Source organism: Rhinopithecus roxellana, chromosome 6 (assembly GCF_007565055.1).
Source record: "Rhinopithecus roxellana isolate Shanxi Qingling chromosome 6, ASM756505v1, whole genome shotgun sequence".
In the NCBI taxonomy this organism is placed as follows: domain Eukaryota; kingdom Metazoa; phylum Chordata; class Mammalia; order Primates; family Cercopithecidae; genus Rhinopithecus; species Rhinopithecus roxellana.
In genome coordinates, this window is record NC_044554.1 from 13507552 (window position 1) to 13526124 (window position 18573).

The 18573-nt window shown below is 43.3% G+C and overlaps 1 protein-coding gene across 6 annotated transcripts in view; it reads right to left on the reverse strand.

Moving 5' to 3' along the window:
• Positions 1-18573, reverse strand: part of RINT1 (RAD50 interactor 1) — a 37866-nt gene that overhangs the window by 16073 nt on the left and 3220 nt on the right. The window contains exons 2-9 of one of the 6 annotated variants that reach the window (XM_030932644.1): positions 18390-18474; positions 15820-16004; positions 8973-9214; positions 4246-4419; positions 3996-4145; positions 2342-2498; positions 1189-1299; positions 872-1097 (exon numbers count right to left, since the gene is read on the reverse strand). In XM_030932644.1, coding sequence (XP_030788504.1) covers positions 872-1097; positions 1189-1299; positions 2342-2498; positions 3996-4145; positions 4246-4419; positions 8973-9214; positions 15820-15837 — 1078 coding nt within the window. In that variant the 5' untranslated portion in view covers positions 15838-16004; positions 18390-18474. Of the gene's footprint in view, positions 1-871; positions 1098-1188; positions 1300-1762; positions 1778-2341; positions 2504-3995; positions 4146-4245; positions 4420-8972; positions 9215-15819; positions 16005-18389; positions 18475-18573 lie in introns of those variants that run through there. The other 5 variants (XM_030932643.1, XM_030932647.1, XM_010380607.2 and 2 more) reach the window with 5 other exon arrangements.

Genomic DNA, 18573 nt, shown 5'->3' on the forward strand with positions numbered 1-18573 from the left:
CAATGAGCCGAGATCGTGCCACTGCACTCCAGCCTGGGTGGCAGAGCGAGACTCCATCTCAAAAAAAAAAAAAAAAAGAAAAAGAAAAATTAGCCAGGCATGGTAGTGCGTGCCTGTAATCCCAACTACTCAGCAGGCTGAGACAGAAGAATCACTTGAACCCAGGGGGTGGAGATTGCAATGAGCTGAGCTCGAACTACTGCACTTTTATCCTGGGCCACAGAGCAAGAGTCTGTCCCAAAATAAATAAATAAAAATAAAATAGGCCGGGCGCGGTGGCTCAAGCCTGTAATCCCAGCACTTTGGGAGGCCGAGACGGGCGGATCACGAGGTCAGGAGATCGAGACCATCCTGGCTAACACGGTGAAACCCCGTCTCTACTAAAAATACAAAAAACTAGCCGGGCGAGGTGGCGGCGCCTGTAGTCCCAGCTACTCGGGAGGCTGAGGCAGGAGAATGGCGTGAACCCGGGAGGCGGAGCTTGCAGTGAGCTGAGATCTGGCCACTGCACTCCAGCCTGGGTGACAGAGCGAGACTCCGTCTCAAAAAAAAAATAAAATAAAATAAAATAAAATAAAATAAAATAAAATAAATAAAATGAAAAATTCTATGATAAAATCTATAAAACAATTAAACACCCCACTGGCTTGACTATTCCACTCTAGAAACATGTAGAGTGTAATTCCAGGAAAAATGGAAGTTTCATGTGAAGTAAAGAAAATATTATCTCTGAAGGAAACTCTGAAAACCCTGACAAAGAAAATTTCAGATGGCTCTAGTCCTACTCAGAACTGGAGAAGAAAAGTATTCAAAAACGTATATCCACAGAAACAGACATATCTCCCTACCCTCTGGCCACATCAGCACTTACATTTTCTCTCCACTGTCAACCATCTCTGAAAACAGGTTTCCTCTGACAGAATATGCATACAACTAGCAAAAGGACCAGGGTAGCCATGAACACTGTGTAGCTCCCTTTCAAACAACAGTACTTCATCCACCAAATGACAGAAGAGATTGTCATCATACACCAGACAAGGAATATCCGTGGCTAACTTCTCAAGAACCAGCATCATAAGGCCCCGAGAAAATTCAAGCTAAAAAAATACACAAACATGAGGTATGTAAATAAAAAGTTATCCATGCCCACATACACTTCTAAAACAGAAACACAACTGAGTCTCTTACCCTTGCATTTACCAAACAGCCTACTTTGTCTAATATTGGCTGAATCTTTTCATCCAAAAATTGAGTATGGTTTCCAATCCACATAAGTACTTGAGCCAAGTACCATTCTGGCTAAGGAAGGAGGAAAATAGTTTGAATTCGTAAGTCATTCCAATTAGAAAGTTAGAATTACATGAGTCTATTTAATTGTATATGCACAACACTTACAAAAATTAGTTGAAAATTCCTGTATGTAAGAGCACAATTTCTACTCTAAATTTTAAACTACTGAAAGGCTTAATAATCAAATGTTTGCCAATGTACTCCCAACAAATTTCAATAATGTGACTTAAGTCAATAAACTCATAAATTTACAATGCCCTATATATTTAAAACCTAACACTTCAATAATATGTAAAATCATGAGTATTACAAAGAACTAATGGCCTATAAATTATTTTTTGAAATAGCAATTGAAAATAATTTCAATATTATTTTCTTATGGTTTTTATTTTCAAAAAGTAAATTAAGAAAAAATCTGCTAGTCTGCATTACAAAAACTACACGTTTTATACAGGTTTAAGGGCAGAAATACCAAGTGCATGCCAGGCGCGGTGGCTCATGCCTGTAATTCCAGCACTTTGGGAGGCTGAGGTAGGTGGATCACCTAAGGTCAGAAGTTCCAGACCAGCCTGACAAATATAGTGAAACACATCTCTACTAAAATTACAAAAATTAGTCCGGCATGGTGGCATGTGCCTGTAGTCCCAGTTACTTGGGAGGCTGAGGCAGGAGAATTGCTTGAACCTGGGAGGTGGAGATTGCAGTGAGCTGAGATCGCGCCACTGCACTCCAGCCTGGGTGACAGAGACTCCGACTGAAAAAAAAAAAAAGAAATACCAAGTGCTTAATATTTGCTTTGCTTTTTGCTTTGTTTTGCAATGATAATTCAGCAACATCTGATGCCCAAGAGCAGAAATACCATATTTTCCTACAGTATATGAACACAACTCTTCAATTGTATGTATGAAGAGCAGTGACAAAACAGGAATTGAGCCCTTTAGAAAAAACACAGAAATGTGAAGAGTCAGATTTTAACCTAAACCAGCAAAAGTATAGAAACTCTAACATTTGTTACTGATAAAAACCAAGGACAAGAGCTGGCAAAACACACCTTGCTTAACACATTAGTCTGCCGGTTCCCTCTGAAGTGATACCTGAACCTCTTCTGAAGAGGAGTCAGCATAATCTGGATGGGCAGGATGACAGAAGGGGAGGCAGGAAGAGAGTATTTTTCTGGAAGTTGCTTTGGCTCAGTAAGTAATTCATCTCTGACATAATCAAGTCAAGGAAAAAGAATCAAAAGCATACCTAATATCCACACACACATATGTATGTATACACACACAATAAATTTTTCCAACAAATGTATCAGATACTCAGTAGAGTTAATTATGATCCAAATAATATATAACTTTATATTGAATTTACATTCAGTTAAAATGCACAAAAAGCCAGGCACGATGATGGTGACTCATGCCTGTAATACCAGCACTTCGGGAGGCTGAAGTGGGCAAATCACTTGGGCCCCCTCACAGGAATCTGAGACGTGCCTGGGCAATAGGCAAAACCCTGTCTCTACAAAAAACAACAAAAATTAGCTGGGCATGGTGGCACTTGCCTGTAGTCCCAGTTACTCAGGAAGAAGAGGTGGGAGAATCAATTGAGCCTGGGTGGTCAAGGCTGCAGTGAGCCGTGACTGCACCACTGTACTTCAGCCTGGGTGACAAAGTGAGACCATGTCTTTAAAAAAAGCACACAAATGGGCCAGGTACGGCCAGGCGCAGTGGCTCACGGCTATTATCCCAGCACTCTGGGAGGCTGAGGCGGGCGGATCACAAGGTCAGGCGATCAAGACCATCCAGGCTAACACAGTGAAACCCCGATTCTACTAAAAATAAAAAAAATTAGCCCGGCGTGGTGGTGGGTGCCTGTAGTTCCAGCCACTCGGGAGGCTAAGGCAGGAGAATGGTATGAACCCAGAAAGCGGAGCTTGCAGTGAGCTGAGATCACACCACTGCACTTCAGCCTGGGCGACAGAGCAAGAGCAAGACTCTGTCTCCAGAAAAAAAAAGAAGGGCCAGGTGCAGTGGTTCTTACCTGTAATCCCAGAACTTTGGGAGGGTGAGGCAGGTGGATCACCTGAGGTGAGGAGTTCGAGGCCAGCCTGACCAACATGGAAAAACCCTGTCTCTACTAAAGATACAAAATTAGCCAGCCATGGTGGTGCAAGCCTGTAATCCCAGCTACTCGGGAGGCTGAGGCAGGAGAATCACTTGAACCTGGGAGGTGGAGGTTGCAGTGAGCCAAGATCACACCACTTCATTCCAGCCTGGGCAACAAGAGCAAAACTCCATCTCAAAAAAAAAAAAAAAAAAAAAAAAAAAAAAGCACAAAAATGGTATTAATCTATAAATCTTTCCTAAAATAGTAACAAAAAAAATTCAAGTATCATTTCATTAAATTCACGCTATGTTACTAAGGTTTCCTCCCAATTGCCCATTTGTTCTATTGCCCCAAGAGACCTTTTTGTGCTATGAACTAGGATCAGTCATGTATCTCGGAACTCTTCCTTATAGCCCTCATACCCACACGCAATTCACTTTGCAAGAGTACAGTCCACCACTCAGTGGACACTTACAGACCAAGTCCAAACACAGGATTCTTATTTGGCTTTCTTGGCCACTTTGAAAAAGTTTTACTCTCCAGCCACAAACCCATTCTACAAAAAAGAAATTTTAGTAAGTTTTCAACTGCAACAAAGATACGAGGTTTGTAGTTTCAAAAGCTGACAAAACAGCGTCTCCAGGTAACTGTACATCTCTGGAGCACTGGCAGGTCGACTTAAGCCAACAGTTTGTGATTGAGGGGGTGCAATGAACGGCCAATGAAGCTGTGCTAAAATTTCCTCAAAATCACTGCAACAGAAAAGCAACACATGCATTTCAGTACATCACCAAACGATCACCAAATACCCATCGGAAAGCAATTACCACAAAATATGGGTAAATTCCCTACCTTGTAAGCTTGTCCTTGAGAATTTTATGCCAGAATTTAACTGTGGCTCTCATGAAACCAAGAAGATGAGTACAGGATGATTCCTGAAGCTTGATGTCAAGTTCTGCCATAGACACTAGAGTGGAGGCTGCCTCCGGTACATTATTGGTCATCAGATATTGCTGAATGTTGTCACTGTAAACAAAGTAAAGCAATCTTTTTTTTTTCTTTTGAGACAGAGTCTCACTCTGTTGCCCAGGCTGGAGTGCAGTGGCAAGATCTTGGCTCAATGCAACTTCTGTTTCCCGGGTTCAAACAATTCTCCTGCCTCAGCCTCCACAGTAGCTAGGATTACAGGCATGCACCCCACACCTGACTAACTTTTTTGTATTTTTAGTACAGACAGGGTTTCACCATGTTGGTCAAGCTGGTCTTGAACTCCTGACCTCAAATGATCCATCTGCCTCGGCCTCCCAAAGTGCTGGGATTACAGACGTGAGTTACCGTGGCCAGCCTAAAGCAAATTTAAAGAACAGATTGCTCAGAATAATTTTAAATTTGGAAAAAGTGCTGCTTCTTCATGTTTTATATAAAGTTACATCCAAGGAAGAATGAAGCACCACTCTGAGGTAGCCTTTGTTTTTTAACAAAGCACCACCCTGAGGCCTTGTACCAAGGCCTCTCCGGGAACCTATAGTCCTCTACTACTTTTGCATTCTTCTAAGAGCAGCAGCCTCAGCCTATGTTCAGGACACCTCCCAGGACCTTTCCCTTCCTACTCCTCCTGAAAGACCTGTTTTGTGTCATCTTCCTTTGGGCACCACTCATTTCTGATAAATATGCCTTTTACAGAAATATTCAGTATCTTAATCCAAGGGAATAATGTGGTAGCATCTGGTAAGGTCAAGTATGATGGTCTTCAATTGTTACCTACTTTGCCCAGCTTAACTTGATTTCCCACTTCAAAGAAATATAATTCCAGGTAGGGCATGGTGGCTCACCTCTGTAATGCCAGCACTTCAGGAGACCAAGGCAGGTGGATCACGAGGTCAAGAGATCGAGACCATCCTGGCCAACATGGTAAAACCCCATCTCTACTAAAAATACAAAAATTAGCTGGGCGTGGTGGCACATGCCTGTAATCCCAGCTACTTGGGAGGCTGAGGCAGGAGAATTGCTTGAACCCGGGAGGCGGAGGTTGCAGTGAACCAAGATGGTGCCACTGCACTCCAGCCTGGCAACAGAGTGATACTCCGTCTCAAAAAAGAAAAAAGAAAAAAAAGAAAAAGAGGCTGGGCACATTGGCGCACGCCTGTAATCCCAGCAAAAAAAAGAAAGAAAAAGAGGCCAAGATGAGTGGATCACCTGAGGTCAGGAGTTCGAGACCAGCCTGGCCAACTTGGTGACCGCCCCCCACCCCGCCTTTCCACTAAAAATATAAAAACTAGCCGGGCATGGTGGTGGGCACCTGTAATCCCAGCTACTTGGGAGGCTGAGGCAGGAGAATTGCTTGAACCTAGAAGACAGAGGTTGCAGTGAGCTGACACGGTGCCACTGCACTCCAGCCTCAGCGACAGAGTGAGACTCCATCTCAAAAAAAAAAAAAAGAAATACACAAATATTACAGGAGAATTTCAAATGTACAAACACAGAATATGAGAGTACTGCTTTTTTTTTTTTGAGACAGTCTCACTCTGTCACCTAGGCTGCAGTGCAGTGGTGTGATCACAGACTATGGGTCTTCACCACCAAGCCTGGCTAATTTTTTTTTTCTTTTTTGAGATGGAGTCTCGCTCTGTTGCCCAGGCTGGAGTGCAGTGGTGCAATCTCGGCTCACTGCAAGTTCCGCCTCCCAGGTTCACGCCCTTCTCTTGCCTCAGCCTCCAGAGTAGCTGGGACTACAGGCGCACGCCACCACACCTGGCTAATTTTTTTTTTGTATTTTTAGTAGAGACGGGGTTTCACCATGTTAGCCAGGATGGTCTCGATCTCCTGACCTTGTGATCCACCCGCCTTGGCCTCCCAAAGTGCTGGGATTACAGGGGTGAGCTACCACGCCCGGCCTTTTTTTTTTTTTTTAACAGAGATGGGGTTTTGCCATGTTGCCCACACTGGTCATGAAATTCAGAGCTCAAGCGATCTGCCCACCTCAGCCTCTCAAAGTGCTAGGACTACAGGCATGAGCCACCATGCCTGGCAGGAGTACTGCTTTCAAGGAAGGAATGAAATAGATTTCTTCACAACACTAAAGCATGAATGACATTTACAGCATAGGAAAAGCTAGAGAAACAAGGTTCACTCAGAGTGATAGTGCTATACTATAGTATCCAAGGAACAGCTAATATAAGGATGCTAATTCTAGCAAGAAGGAACTACTTTAAAAAAAAGACGATGTACATCAGAATAAAAACAGGCCATTATAAAGAAATTTAGAGATGAGAAAAATCCCAGAAGCTCTAAAGGAAAGCTGGAAATGAAGATATTATCATAAAAGACCTCAGGGAAATAGCACAGTATTAAAGAGAGAAAAATAACTGTGCTCTACCTGCTTATGAATTTGATCCCTATTTCTAATATAAATCCCTCGGCATATTTCCCTTATGAACAATTCAGATACCTGAAAAGTTTATCAAGGCCAGGCGCAGTGGCTCACACCTGTAATCCCAGCACTTTTGGAGGCCAAGGCAAGCATATCACTTGAGATCAGGAGTTCGAGACCAGCCTAGCCAACATGGTGAAACCCTATCTCTATTAAAAATACAAAAATTAGCCAGGCGTGATGGCATATGCCTGTAGTCCCACCTACTTGGGAGGCCGAGGCAGGAGAGTCACTTGAACCCAGGAGGCAGAGGTTGCAGTGAGCTGAGACTGTGCCACTGCACTCCAGCCTGTGTGACAGAGGAAGATTACATCTCAGAAAAAAAAAAAATAATAATAAGATAAATAAAATAATTTTTTAAAAAAGAGGAAAAAAGAAAAGGTTATCAATAACCATACCCTTATTTTAGTTAATCTATTACTTTGACTACTACAAGAATGAGGATTTCAAATAACGTATTTTACCTAATAAAGTTATTAACATTGCCCCTTGCTGGTATTTCCTTTCTGAGAGACAAGGAGAAATGCAGTAAAATAAAGCAAGGTTTAAAATTCCTTCACTGCAAATAATTTACCTAAACAAGAATGAGATGCTCTAAAAAGTAAGCTTTTTAATCAATTTCTGGAATCAACACTACAATCTTAGGCATATCACTTTGTATGTAAAACCCCTCCTACATGCAAAACAAAGTTTGTTTTTTTTTTTTTGAGATGGAGTTTCACTCTTGCTGCCCAGGCTGGAGTGCAATGGTGCAATCTCAGCTCTCTGCAACCTCTGCCTCCCGAGTTCAAGCAATTCCCCTGCCTCAGCCTCCCGAGTAGCTGGGATTACAGGCGTGCGCCACCATGCCTGGCTAATTTTTTTTTTTGTATTTTTAGTAGAGACACGGTTTCACCATGTTGGTCAGGCTGGTCTCAAACTCCTGACCTCATGATCTGCCCACCTCGGCCTCCCAAAGTGCTGGGATTATAGGTGTGAGCCACCCAACCCGGCCTAAAAACAAAGATTTCTATATTACACTGATGGGTAAATTTTTTTTAATTTTGGGAAATATATGCAAGAAAAAGAAATACCTAACATATCCATAACAAAATAATAATAGGTTTATTAACTATGATACATTTGAAACAGGACATTAAAACTCTCGGATGACTTTTCTCCCTTAGGTTTTCCAGGCAACATTAATGGTTGCTGACAGTTGCGCAGCAAGTACCAGTTAAAACAACGCAAGGATGGGGGGACCTTATCATCTACTAATCTAGGTGGAAATGTTACTTCAGGTTGTCTGAAAGGCAAAACTAGATACAGCTAACCACCAGTGATAGGTGTTCAACTCAACAAGAACTAAAGTCAAGCCTTACTTCCTTTTTTGTTTTTCCTACCCAGAGGTAGCAGAACTCTTGTTATTCATCCAAGAATACTGTGTAGCTCTTATGATTTCCACTGAAAAATATTCAAATTATAAAGAAAGCAATCCATTTCATTAACTGACCAGTTCTAAAAATTAAATAGGAATACCTATTACCAAACTGTGTGTTTTATTAATTCAGCATTACAAAGAATAGTTTTTATCATGTGTTCATAATCCAACTGTAAGACTTAAAAGTTTGGTTGGGCGCGGTAGCTCACGCCTGTAATCCCAGCACTTTGTGAGGCGGAGGCTGGCAGATTGCGAGGTCAGGAGATTGAGATCATCCTGGCTAACACGGTGAAACCCCATCTCCACTAAAAATGAAAAAAAAAAAATTAGCCAGGCATGGTGGCAGACGCCTGCAGTCCCAGCTAATTGGGAGGCTGAGGCAGAAGAATGGTGTGAATCCAGGAGGTGAAGCTTGCAGTGAGCCAAGATGGTGCCACTGCACACCAGTCTGGGTGACAGAGCGAGACTCCATCTCAAAAAAAAAAAAAAGACTTAAAAGTGTAACGTACTTACATTACCTTCTTTCAGATGCTAATTAACCTCCCTGAAAAGTTTATATTCACTCACAATAAAGGAAAAGAATCATTATCATAATGCTATTTTCATAACAACTGGTAAAATTATATTATTATAATCTTTAACTCAATTATTTAATGGCACACGTGTACTCTCTAAGACAGAAGCCTCAAAGGAAAATAGTAATTACGAGAACAAAGAGGCCCATTTTACCTTAGTTCTTCAATCTGTGAAATCCATTTAAGGTAAGCAAGATGACGTTCGATCTCTTCAATTTGGCTAATCATGGCTCCAAGATCGTCCATCCAAGGTTGCGCAGTCAGCAAATGACTGTTAATGGCGCTGAAGAGATGAGTTTCCTGCTCCAGAAACTGATTAAGAAATCGCTTTGATTCTTCTGCATTTTTTAAGGCACTTTGAATTCTTTTAGGAATTTCTGATGAAATTGTAAGTACCTGACCACAATTTTTAAAAAGAAAGAAAGAATAGCAGCAATCAGATAAAATTTTCATAATTTTTTTTTTTTTTTTTTTGAGAGGGGATCTCACTCTGTTGCCCAGGCTACAGTGCAGTGGTGCCATCATAGCTCACTGTAGGCTTGACTGCCCGGGCTCAAACAATCCTCCCACCTCAACCTCCCCAGTAGATGGGACTACACGTATACACCACTACACCTGGCTTTTCTTTTCTTTTTTTTTCTTTAAATAGAAACAAAGTCTCACTATGTTGCCCAGGCTGTATGTAACCTTTTTTATTAGTTCATTCCCTTCAAAATACACATTTGTTGTAACAGAACTGAAAATCATCCATCAACACCTTCAAAAAAAAAGTTTGATTTCTTCATCCTATACCAATCAAACCCAAACAATAAAATGCTGTTTTATACACATATAAATATCAGGAAGAAGTATGCCTTTGTGTTGAAAACAATAAGTGAAGCAAAAAAATAAAAATAAAATAAAAAATATATGCATACATACATGTATAGGAAGGGACCTAACACACTGGCCTCCAGTAAGCATCTAGAGGTCTGCCTCCATAGGCTCAGCAGAGGATCCAGCTAGAGAAAACTTACTTTATTTTATTTTTTGAGACAGAGTCTCGCTCTGTCACCCAGGCTGGAGTTCAGCAGCATGATCTCAGTTCACTGCAACCTCCGCCTCCCGGGTTCAAGTGATTCTCCTACCTCAGCCTCCTAAGTAGCAGGAATTATAGGCGTGTGCCATCACGCTCGGCTAATTTTTGCATTTTTAGTAGAGACAGGGTTTCACCATGTTGGTCAGGCTGGTCCCAAACTCCTGACCTCGTGATCTGCCCACCCCAGCCTCCCAAAGTGCTGGGATTACAGGCGTGAGCCACTGCACCCAGCTGAGAAAATTTATTAATACATGGTCTACCTACTAAATATTTTCCTTCAAAGCAAACCAAGGGCTGGGCATGGTGGCTCACGCCTGTAATCCCAGCACTTTGGGAGGCCGAGACTGGCAGATCATTTGAGGTCAGGAGTTCGAGACCAGCCTGGCCAAGATGGTGAAACCCCATCTCTACTAAAAATACAAAAACTAGCCAGGCGTGGTGGCACACACCTGTAATCCCAGCTACTAGAGAGGCTAAGGCAGGAAAATCACTTGAACCGGGAGGAGGTGGTTGCAGTGAGCCGAGACTGCACCACCACACTCCATCCAGCCTGGGTGTCTGTCACTCTGAGTGAGACTCCTCAAAGAAAAAAATAAAATAAAAAAAAAGCAGACCAGGCACGGAGGCTTACGCCTGTAATCCCAGCACTTTGGGAGGCCAAGGTGGGTGGATCACGAGGTCAGGATTTCAAGACCAGCCTGGCCAAGATGGGGAAACCTTGTCTCTACTAAAAAATAATTTTAAAAAATTAGCTGAGCATGGTGGCACACGCCTGTAATCCCAGCTATTTGGGAGGCTGAAGCAGAGAATTTCTTAAACCCAGGAGGCAGAGGTTGCAGTGGGCTAAGATTGCATCACTGCCCTCCAGCCTGGGTGACAGAGCGAGACTCCATCTCAAAAAAAAAAAAAATGGAAACAAAGATCTCATTCTAACAGGCTGGGCATCTATATTTTGCCAACATCCCCCAGGTGATTCTGAATTAAGGCCAGGCTAAGAACCACTGACTTGATGAGACGATATCCAGGCAACACCTTTAGAAATGGCATTTACTGGCCAGGTGCGGTGGCTCACACCTGTAATCCCAGCACTTTGGGAGGCCAAGGCGGGCAAGTCACTGGAGGTCAGAAGTTCGAGACCAGCCTGGCCAACATGGTGAAACCCTGTCTCTACTAAAAATACAAAAATTCGGCCAGGCACAGTGTTTCATGTCTGTAATCCTAGCACTTTGGGAGGCAGAAGCTGGTGGATTACTTGAGGTATGGAGTTTGAGACCAGCCTTGCCAAAATGGTGAAACCCTGTCTCTACTAAAAATACAAAAACTAGCCGGGTGTGGTAGCACACGCCTGTAATCCCAGCTACTCAGGAGGCTAAGGCAGGAGAATTGGTAAACCCAGGAGGCGGAGGTTGGTGAGCTGAGATTGCACCACTGCACTCCAGCCTGGGTGACACAGTGAGACTCTGTCTCAAAAAATAAAATAAAGTAAAATAAATACAAATACAAAAATGAGCTGAGTATGGTTGCGCATGCCTGTCATCCCAGCTATTTGGGAGGCTGAGGCAGAAGAATCACTTGAACCTGGAAGGCGGAGGTTGCAGTGAGCTGAGATCACACCACCACACTCCAGCCTGGGCAACAGAGCAAGCCTCCATCTCAAAAAAAAAAAAAAAAAGACAGAAAATGGCATTTACTAAATGAATTTTTCTTATAGTATATGGGAAAACATATACAAATACTAGTCATCAGCAAAATACAAAGAACATTATAGGATAATTTCAATCAACAGTGATTAGATACTTATTCTGTACCAGGCACTGCGCTAGAAATATTCAGACAAACAAGACACAGCATCCGTCCTTAAGATCCCTTTGGTATATAAGAGAGTTGTAAGCAAATAATTTCAACAGTGGGATTAATGCAATAAAATGGACAGGCTACATTTAGTGAATGTGCACATTAATCACCTAGAGATCTTCTTATAATACAGATTCAGACACAGTAAAAAAGTCTGAAGTAAGACTCAGATTCTGCATTTCTACAAAGCTCCCAACCTGCCTAAACTAAGATGGTATCCGCAAGAGTGGGAAAGATGGGGTCGGGTGCAGTGGCTTATGCCTGTAATCCCAGCACTTTGGAAGGCCAAGATCCACTTTCGGGCGGATCACCTGAGGTCGGGAGTTTGAGACCAGCCTGCCCAACATAGAGAAACCCCACCTCTACTAAAAATACAAAATTAGCCGGGCATGGTGGCACATGCCTATAATCCCAGTTATTTGGGAGCCTGAAACAGGAGAATCGCTTGAACCCGGGAGGTGGAGGTTGCAGTGAGCCGAGATCGTGCCATTGCACTCCAGCCTGGGCAGCAGGAACTCCTACTCAAGAAAAAAAAAAAGAGTGGGAAAGATGGGATGGACACCAGAGATGTTGAGGCAGAACTCAGATGACTTGGTGACAGGGATAGAGAATGATAAGAAGGAATCTAGGACTCCTAGGCTTCAGGTCTGGGTGACAGGCAGATAGTGTGCCATTATCTAACCAAGACAGACATGTCTCTAAAAGATGGATCAGGCCGGGCGCGGTGGCTCAAGCCTGTAATCCCAGCACTTTGGGAGGCCGAGACGGGCGGATCACGAAGTCAGGAGATCGAGACCATCCTGGCTAACATGGTGAAACCCTGTCTCTACTAAAAAATACAAAAAACTAGCCAGGTGAGGTGGCGGGCGCCTGTAGTCCCAGCTACTCGGGAGGCTGAGGCAGGAGAATGGCGTGAACCCGGGAGGCGGAGCTTGCAGTGAGCTGAGATCTGGCCACTGCACTCTAGCCCAGGAGACAGAGCAAGACTCCGTCTCAAAAAAAAAAAAAAAAAAAAAAAAAAAAAAAAAAAAAAATGGATCAGTACGGTTTTGGACATGCTGATTTTAAGGTTCAATAAGGAACTTCAGTAAAAGTTTCTGTGGTCATTACAGAAACAAGCCTGACTACAGTGGGTCAAATATGAATGGCAAATTAAAAAGTAGACATAGATAACCAAGGTTACCTTCTGAAGCCTGACAATCAAAGGAAAGAACTAATACCTGCTAAAACATCACAGGTTTTTTCATTTGTTTGTTAAGGTTTTATAGAAAAGACCTGTCCATATGCACACGCTGAAGGGATAGGACTGGTTGATGAACACAGGGTAAAATTATAAGAGTGACACAAGTTCACTGAGGTGGCAGATAGAACCTGGGGTATAAGGTCTGCCTTAGAATGATCCTCTGCTGGCCGGGCGCGGTGGCTCATGCCTGTAATCCCAGCACTTTGGGAGGCCGAGATGAGCGGATCACGAGGTCAGGAGATCGAGACCATCCTGACTAACATGGTGAAACCCTGTCTCTACCAAAAATACAAAAATTAGCCGGGCATGGTGGCGGATGCCTGTAGTCCCAGCTACTCGGGAGGCTGAGGCAGGAGAATGGTGTGAACCCGGGAGGCGGAGCTTGCAGTGAGTGGAAATCGCGTCACCACACTCCAGCCTGGGTGACAGAGCGAGACTCCGTCTCAAAAAAAAAAAAATGATCCTCTACTGAATGAAGAGGTAAAAAATGACTACACATAAATTTGTGGATTGTGGGATAGACTATTCAACAGACTGAATTCAATGCTACTAAATTCATGCTAGGCCTCTATTTTTTTCTGCTTGGGAAAAGGAAAGGGCAAAATGGACAGGTTGGGTAGATGTCTCAAAGAGAATCTGAAAGAACAGCTGAGGGGAGTAGCAGAGGAGCTGACCTTCCCATGGAAGGATTGCTGGTGGGGCTGAATACTCAGCCAGGGTGGCAGACCACACACATAGGTTGGCACCAACCTACTCAGTTGTATGACTTCCGCCAACTGGGTCCACACAACCTGCCTGCAGGAGTGAAAAGGCAGACAAAGCTAGGCTAAACTTGAAGACTAGCAGTAGTTGTGGTGGGAAGACAGGAAGCCGTGGAGGCCTAAGGTAATAGGGACGGGAGAACATAAGATGATCAAAAAGCTGGAAATAACCCACACAGAATTTTCTTAACCTAACTTAGTAGCTATATAATAAAGTTTTTTTTTTTTTTGAGACGGAGTCTCGCTCTGTCGCCCAGGATGGAGGGCAGTGGCGCAATCTCGGCTCACTGCAACCTCTGCCTCCTGGGTTCACACCATTCTCCTGCCTCAGCCTCCCATGTAGCTGGGACTACAGGCGCCCGCCACTGCACCCAGGTAATTTTTTTGTATTTTTAGCAGAGACGGGGTTTCACCGTGTTAGCCAGGATGGTCTCGATCTCGACCTCGTGATCCGCCCGTCTCAGCCTCCCAAAGTGCTGGGATTACAGGCATGAGCCACCGCGCCCGGCCCAATAAAAATGTTTTATCTTGGCCGGGTGCAGTGGCTCATGCCTGTAATCCCAGCACTTTGGGAGACCAAGGCGGGCAGATCACGAGGTCAAGGAATCAAAACCATCCTGGCCAAAATGGTGAAACCCTGTCTCTACTAAAAATACAAAAATTAGCTGGACATGATGGTGCGTGCCTGTAGTCCCAGCTACTCGGGAGGCTGAGGCAGGAGAATCGCTTGAACCCTGGAGGCAGAGGTTGCAGTGAGCCGAGATCATGCCATTGCACGATCTCGTGCAATGTCTGGGCGACAGAGTCAGACTCTGTCTCAAAAAAAAAGAAAAAAATGTTTATCTTTGACAAACACACCATTCCAAGTAGACGGGACTACTTATTTTTTTGTTTAAGCTTATACTCGTTGGGTTTTCAAAAATTATTTTAAGTGGTATGTTCATTGCAAAAGAAAAAAAACCTATAAATACATAGAAATATATATTTTTGAGACAGAACGTCGCTTTTGTTGCCCAGGCTGGAGTGAGATGGCGCAATCTCAGCTCACGGCAACCTCTGCCTCCTGAGTTCAAGCGATTCTCCTGCCTCAGCCCCCCAAGTAGCTGGGATTACAGGTGCCCGCCACCACACCTGGCTAATTTTTTTTGTTGTATTTTTAGCAGAGACTGGGTTTCACCATGTGGGTCGGGCTGGTCTCAAACTCCTGACCTCAGGTGATCCACCCATCTCAGCCTCCCAAAAGTGCTGGGATTACAGGTGTGAGCTACTATGCCAGGCCTAGAAATATTTTTTAAATACATCACTTGTCAACCAACCACCCAGAAATAACCATTATGTTATACTTCTTTTCACTTTATACTTCTCCCTATGTGTGTATTTATTAAAATTTGAAATGTGGTCAGGTACAGTGGCTCACATTTGTAATCCCAGAACTAAGGGAGGCCAAGGCAGGTGCATCACCTGAGGTCAGGAGTTCAAGACCAGCCTTGCCAACACGGTGAAACCCCATCTCTACCTAAAATACAACATCAGGCAGGCAGAGTGACACATGCCTGTAATCCCAGCCACATGGGAGGCTAAGGCAGGAGAATTGCTTGAACCCAGGAGGCGGAGGGTGCAGTGAGCCAAGATGGCACCATTGCACTCCAGCCTGGGCAACAAAACTCCATCTCAAAAAAAAAAAAAAAAAAAAATTGAAATGATGGTGTTTACACCATGGTCTATATTTTTTTTACATACCATGAAATTATTTGCTTGTAAAAGCAATTTAAAAGTCACTGTATGTTCACTAGAAACAGATTGAAAGGAAAAAAAAAGTTACTCTGTGAAAATCTATATAAAATATTAGGTCTCAATATGTTTTCAAGACAAACTATATCAGTAGGAACTTTGTCTTTTACCTAATTTGTAAAATAGGCAGTACATTGTAGGCTCTTAAGTCCTCTTACACAGCTTACAATAGACTATTTATCACATTCTGTATCTTTAAAATTCTATATATAATAGACATTATATTGTAAAAAGTATACCACTGATAATTATTTCAGTGAGTTTCAATACTTACCTGTTCTTCTAACTGCATTTTACTTACTGTCCTCTGTTCTATGAGTTTATCAAGTTTCTTTAAAGATTTAAGGTCATTTCCAACTTCCTTTTCTATGAATGCAGACACATAAGAAGGGAGATCACCATTATCTGTACCTTCACTGACTTGTTTACTTCCAGTAAGAACTGTAACATTTATGTCACCTAAAACAAAAGAATAACAATTACTCAACGCCACTATGTACTATGGAGTTAAAGAAAATGTAAAACATGTAAAAGCAGTGTATCTACCCTTCAAAAGTTAATAATTTTGCCAGGCATGGTGGCTCACACCTGTGATCCCAGCACTTTGGAAAGCTGAGGCAGGTGCATCACCTGAGGCCAGGAGTTCCAGACTAGCCTGGCAAATGTGGCGAAACCCTGTCTCTACTAAAAATACAAAAATTAGCCAGGCACGGGGGCACAGGCCTGTAGTCCCAGCTATTCGGGAGGCTGAAGCACGAGAATCCCTTGAACCCAAGAGGCAGAAGTTGCAGTGAGCCAAGATCATGCCACTGCACTCCAGCCTGAGAGACAGAGAGAGACTCTGTATCAAAAAACAAAACCAAAACAAAACAAAATTAATAATTTAAAGAACAACACACACATACAAATGCCCAGATGAACAGCTCTAAAGCACTCTATCAACCAACTACTGTAAAATGCTTAAGAGCTGAGGGAAGTATTAAAGGAAAAATTCCTAAAGTGTGACCCAGTAACCACAGGTTTCAATAGACAAGGCGTAATACCTTTTCGAAATGTGTAAGGAACCAGTAGTATGGTCTAAAGCAACATCAAAAGGAAGACTCTTGTTTTAAAATGTTTTTTAAAAGGCCGGGCGCAGTGGCTCACACCTGTAACCCCAGGACTGTGGGAAGCCAAGGCAGGAGGATCACTTGAGCCCAGGACTTCTAGACCAGCCTGGGCAACAAAGCAAGACTTCATCTAACAAAATCAGCCAGGCATGGTGGCACGCACCTGTAGTCTCAGGTGGGCTGAGGTGGGAGGATTGCTTGAGCAGCCTGGGAGATCGAGGCTGCAGTGAGCCATGATTGCACCACTACACTCCAGCTTGGACTACAGAGTGAGACTTCATCTCTTAAAAAAAAAAAAAGAGTAAAAAGGTTTTAGCTGGGCACGGTGGCTCATGCCTGTAATCCCAGCACTTTGGGAGGTTGAGGCAGGCAGATCACGAGGTCAGAAGTGGCGCGGTGGCTCAAGCCTGTAATCCCAGCACTTTGGGAGGCCGAGACGGGTGGATCACGAGGTCAGGAGATCGAGACCATCCTGGCTAACACGGCGAAACCCCGTCTCTACTAAAAAATACAAAAAACTAGCCGGGCGAGGTGGCAGGCGCCTGTAGTCCCAGCTACTCAGGAGGCTGAGAGGCAGGAGAATGGCGTAAACCCGGGAGGCGGAGCTTGTAGTGAGCTGAGATCCGGCCATTGCACTCCAGCCTGGGCGACAGAGCGAGACTCCGTCTCAAAAAACAAAACAAAACAAACAAACAAAAAAAAGAGGTTCAAGACCAGCCCGGCCAATGTGGTGAAAACCCATCTCTACTAAAAATACAAAAATTAGCTGGGCATGGTGGTGCACACCTGTAGTCCCAGCTACTCGGGAGGCTAGGGCAGAAGAATCACTTGAACACGGGAGGCGGAGGTTGCAATGAGCCCAGATCACGCCACTGCACTCCAGCCTGGGCGACAGAGTGAGGCTCTGCCTCAAAAAAAAAACAAAAAGTTTTTAAGCTTCAAAGGTCACTGTACGAAGATATCTTTGTCAGAAACAGAAAAAAGAAAATATGACAGAACAAATTACTAGGAAAAAATCAAAATGTCTAATGCAACCACTAAATAGTATGATGTGAGATTCTTTCCATGGCAAATAAACTACCCGTTTTGTGACATTTAATAAGTCCAGTACATATTGGACTTATTAATATTAATATCTAAATAATGATATGCCTAAGTGCAAAATGTAAATGTCAGATATTGTTCAACTATTTATGTAAAGATTAACAGTATACTGTTTCACGTGTCCATTTGAAGAGACCACCAAACAGGCTTTGTGTGAGCAACATGGCTGTTTATTTCACCTGCGTGCAGGCGGGCTGAGTCGGAAGAGAGTCAGCAAAGGGTGGTGGGATTATCATTGGTTCTTATAGGTTTTGGGATAGGTGGTGGAGTTAAGAGCAACGTTTTGGGGGCAGGGGGTGGATCTCACAGTCATTTTCAAGGGTGGAGGAGATTATAAAGAACATTGATCAGTTAGGGTGGGGCAGAAACAAATCACAATGGTGGAATGTCATCAGTTAAGCTGTTTTCACTTCTGTGGATCTTCAGTTGCTTCAGGCCATCTGGTCATAAGGGATATGATGGCTTAGCTTGGGCTCAGAGGCCTGACATATACCAACGTGTTCTATACAGAGTATGTTCCTCTCTCCACCCCTACACCCCAACAAACAAAATTTCCTTTGTTTAACTCAACTTATATGAATTGAATTAAAATATTTTTCACATGCTGTGAGAATCAGGAGGTGGTACTGACCTTTTCCCCCTTTCCTGTCCAGTCCAAGATCCAGAACCCAAGCTATCTGTTGTGCTCTTCCCAGAGCAATTTTAAATTGTCAATTCTAAATTGGGTAGGAGAGGCAATATTAACATAACACTATACCTCAATTTTCCAACTAGAAAACAAATTGTAACATTTGCCCCAGGCTACATCTCAAGGT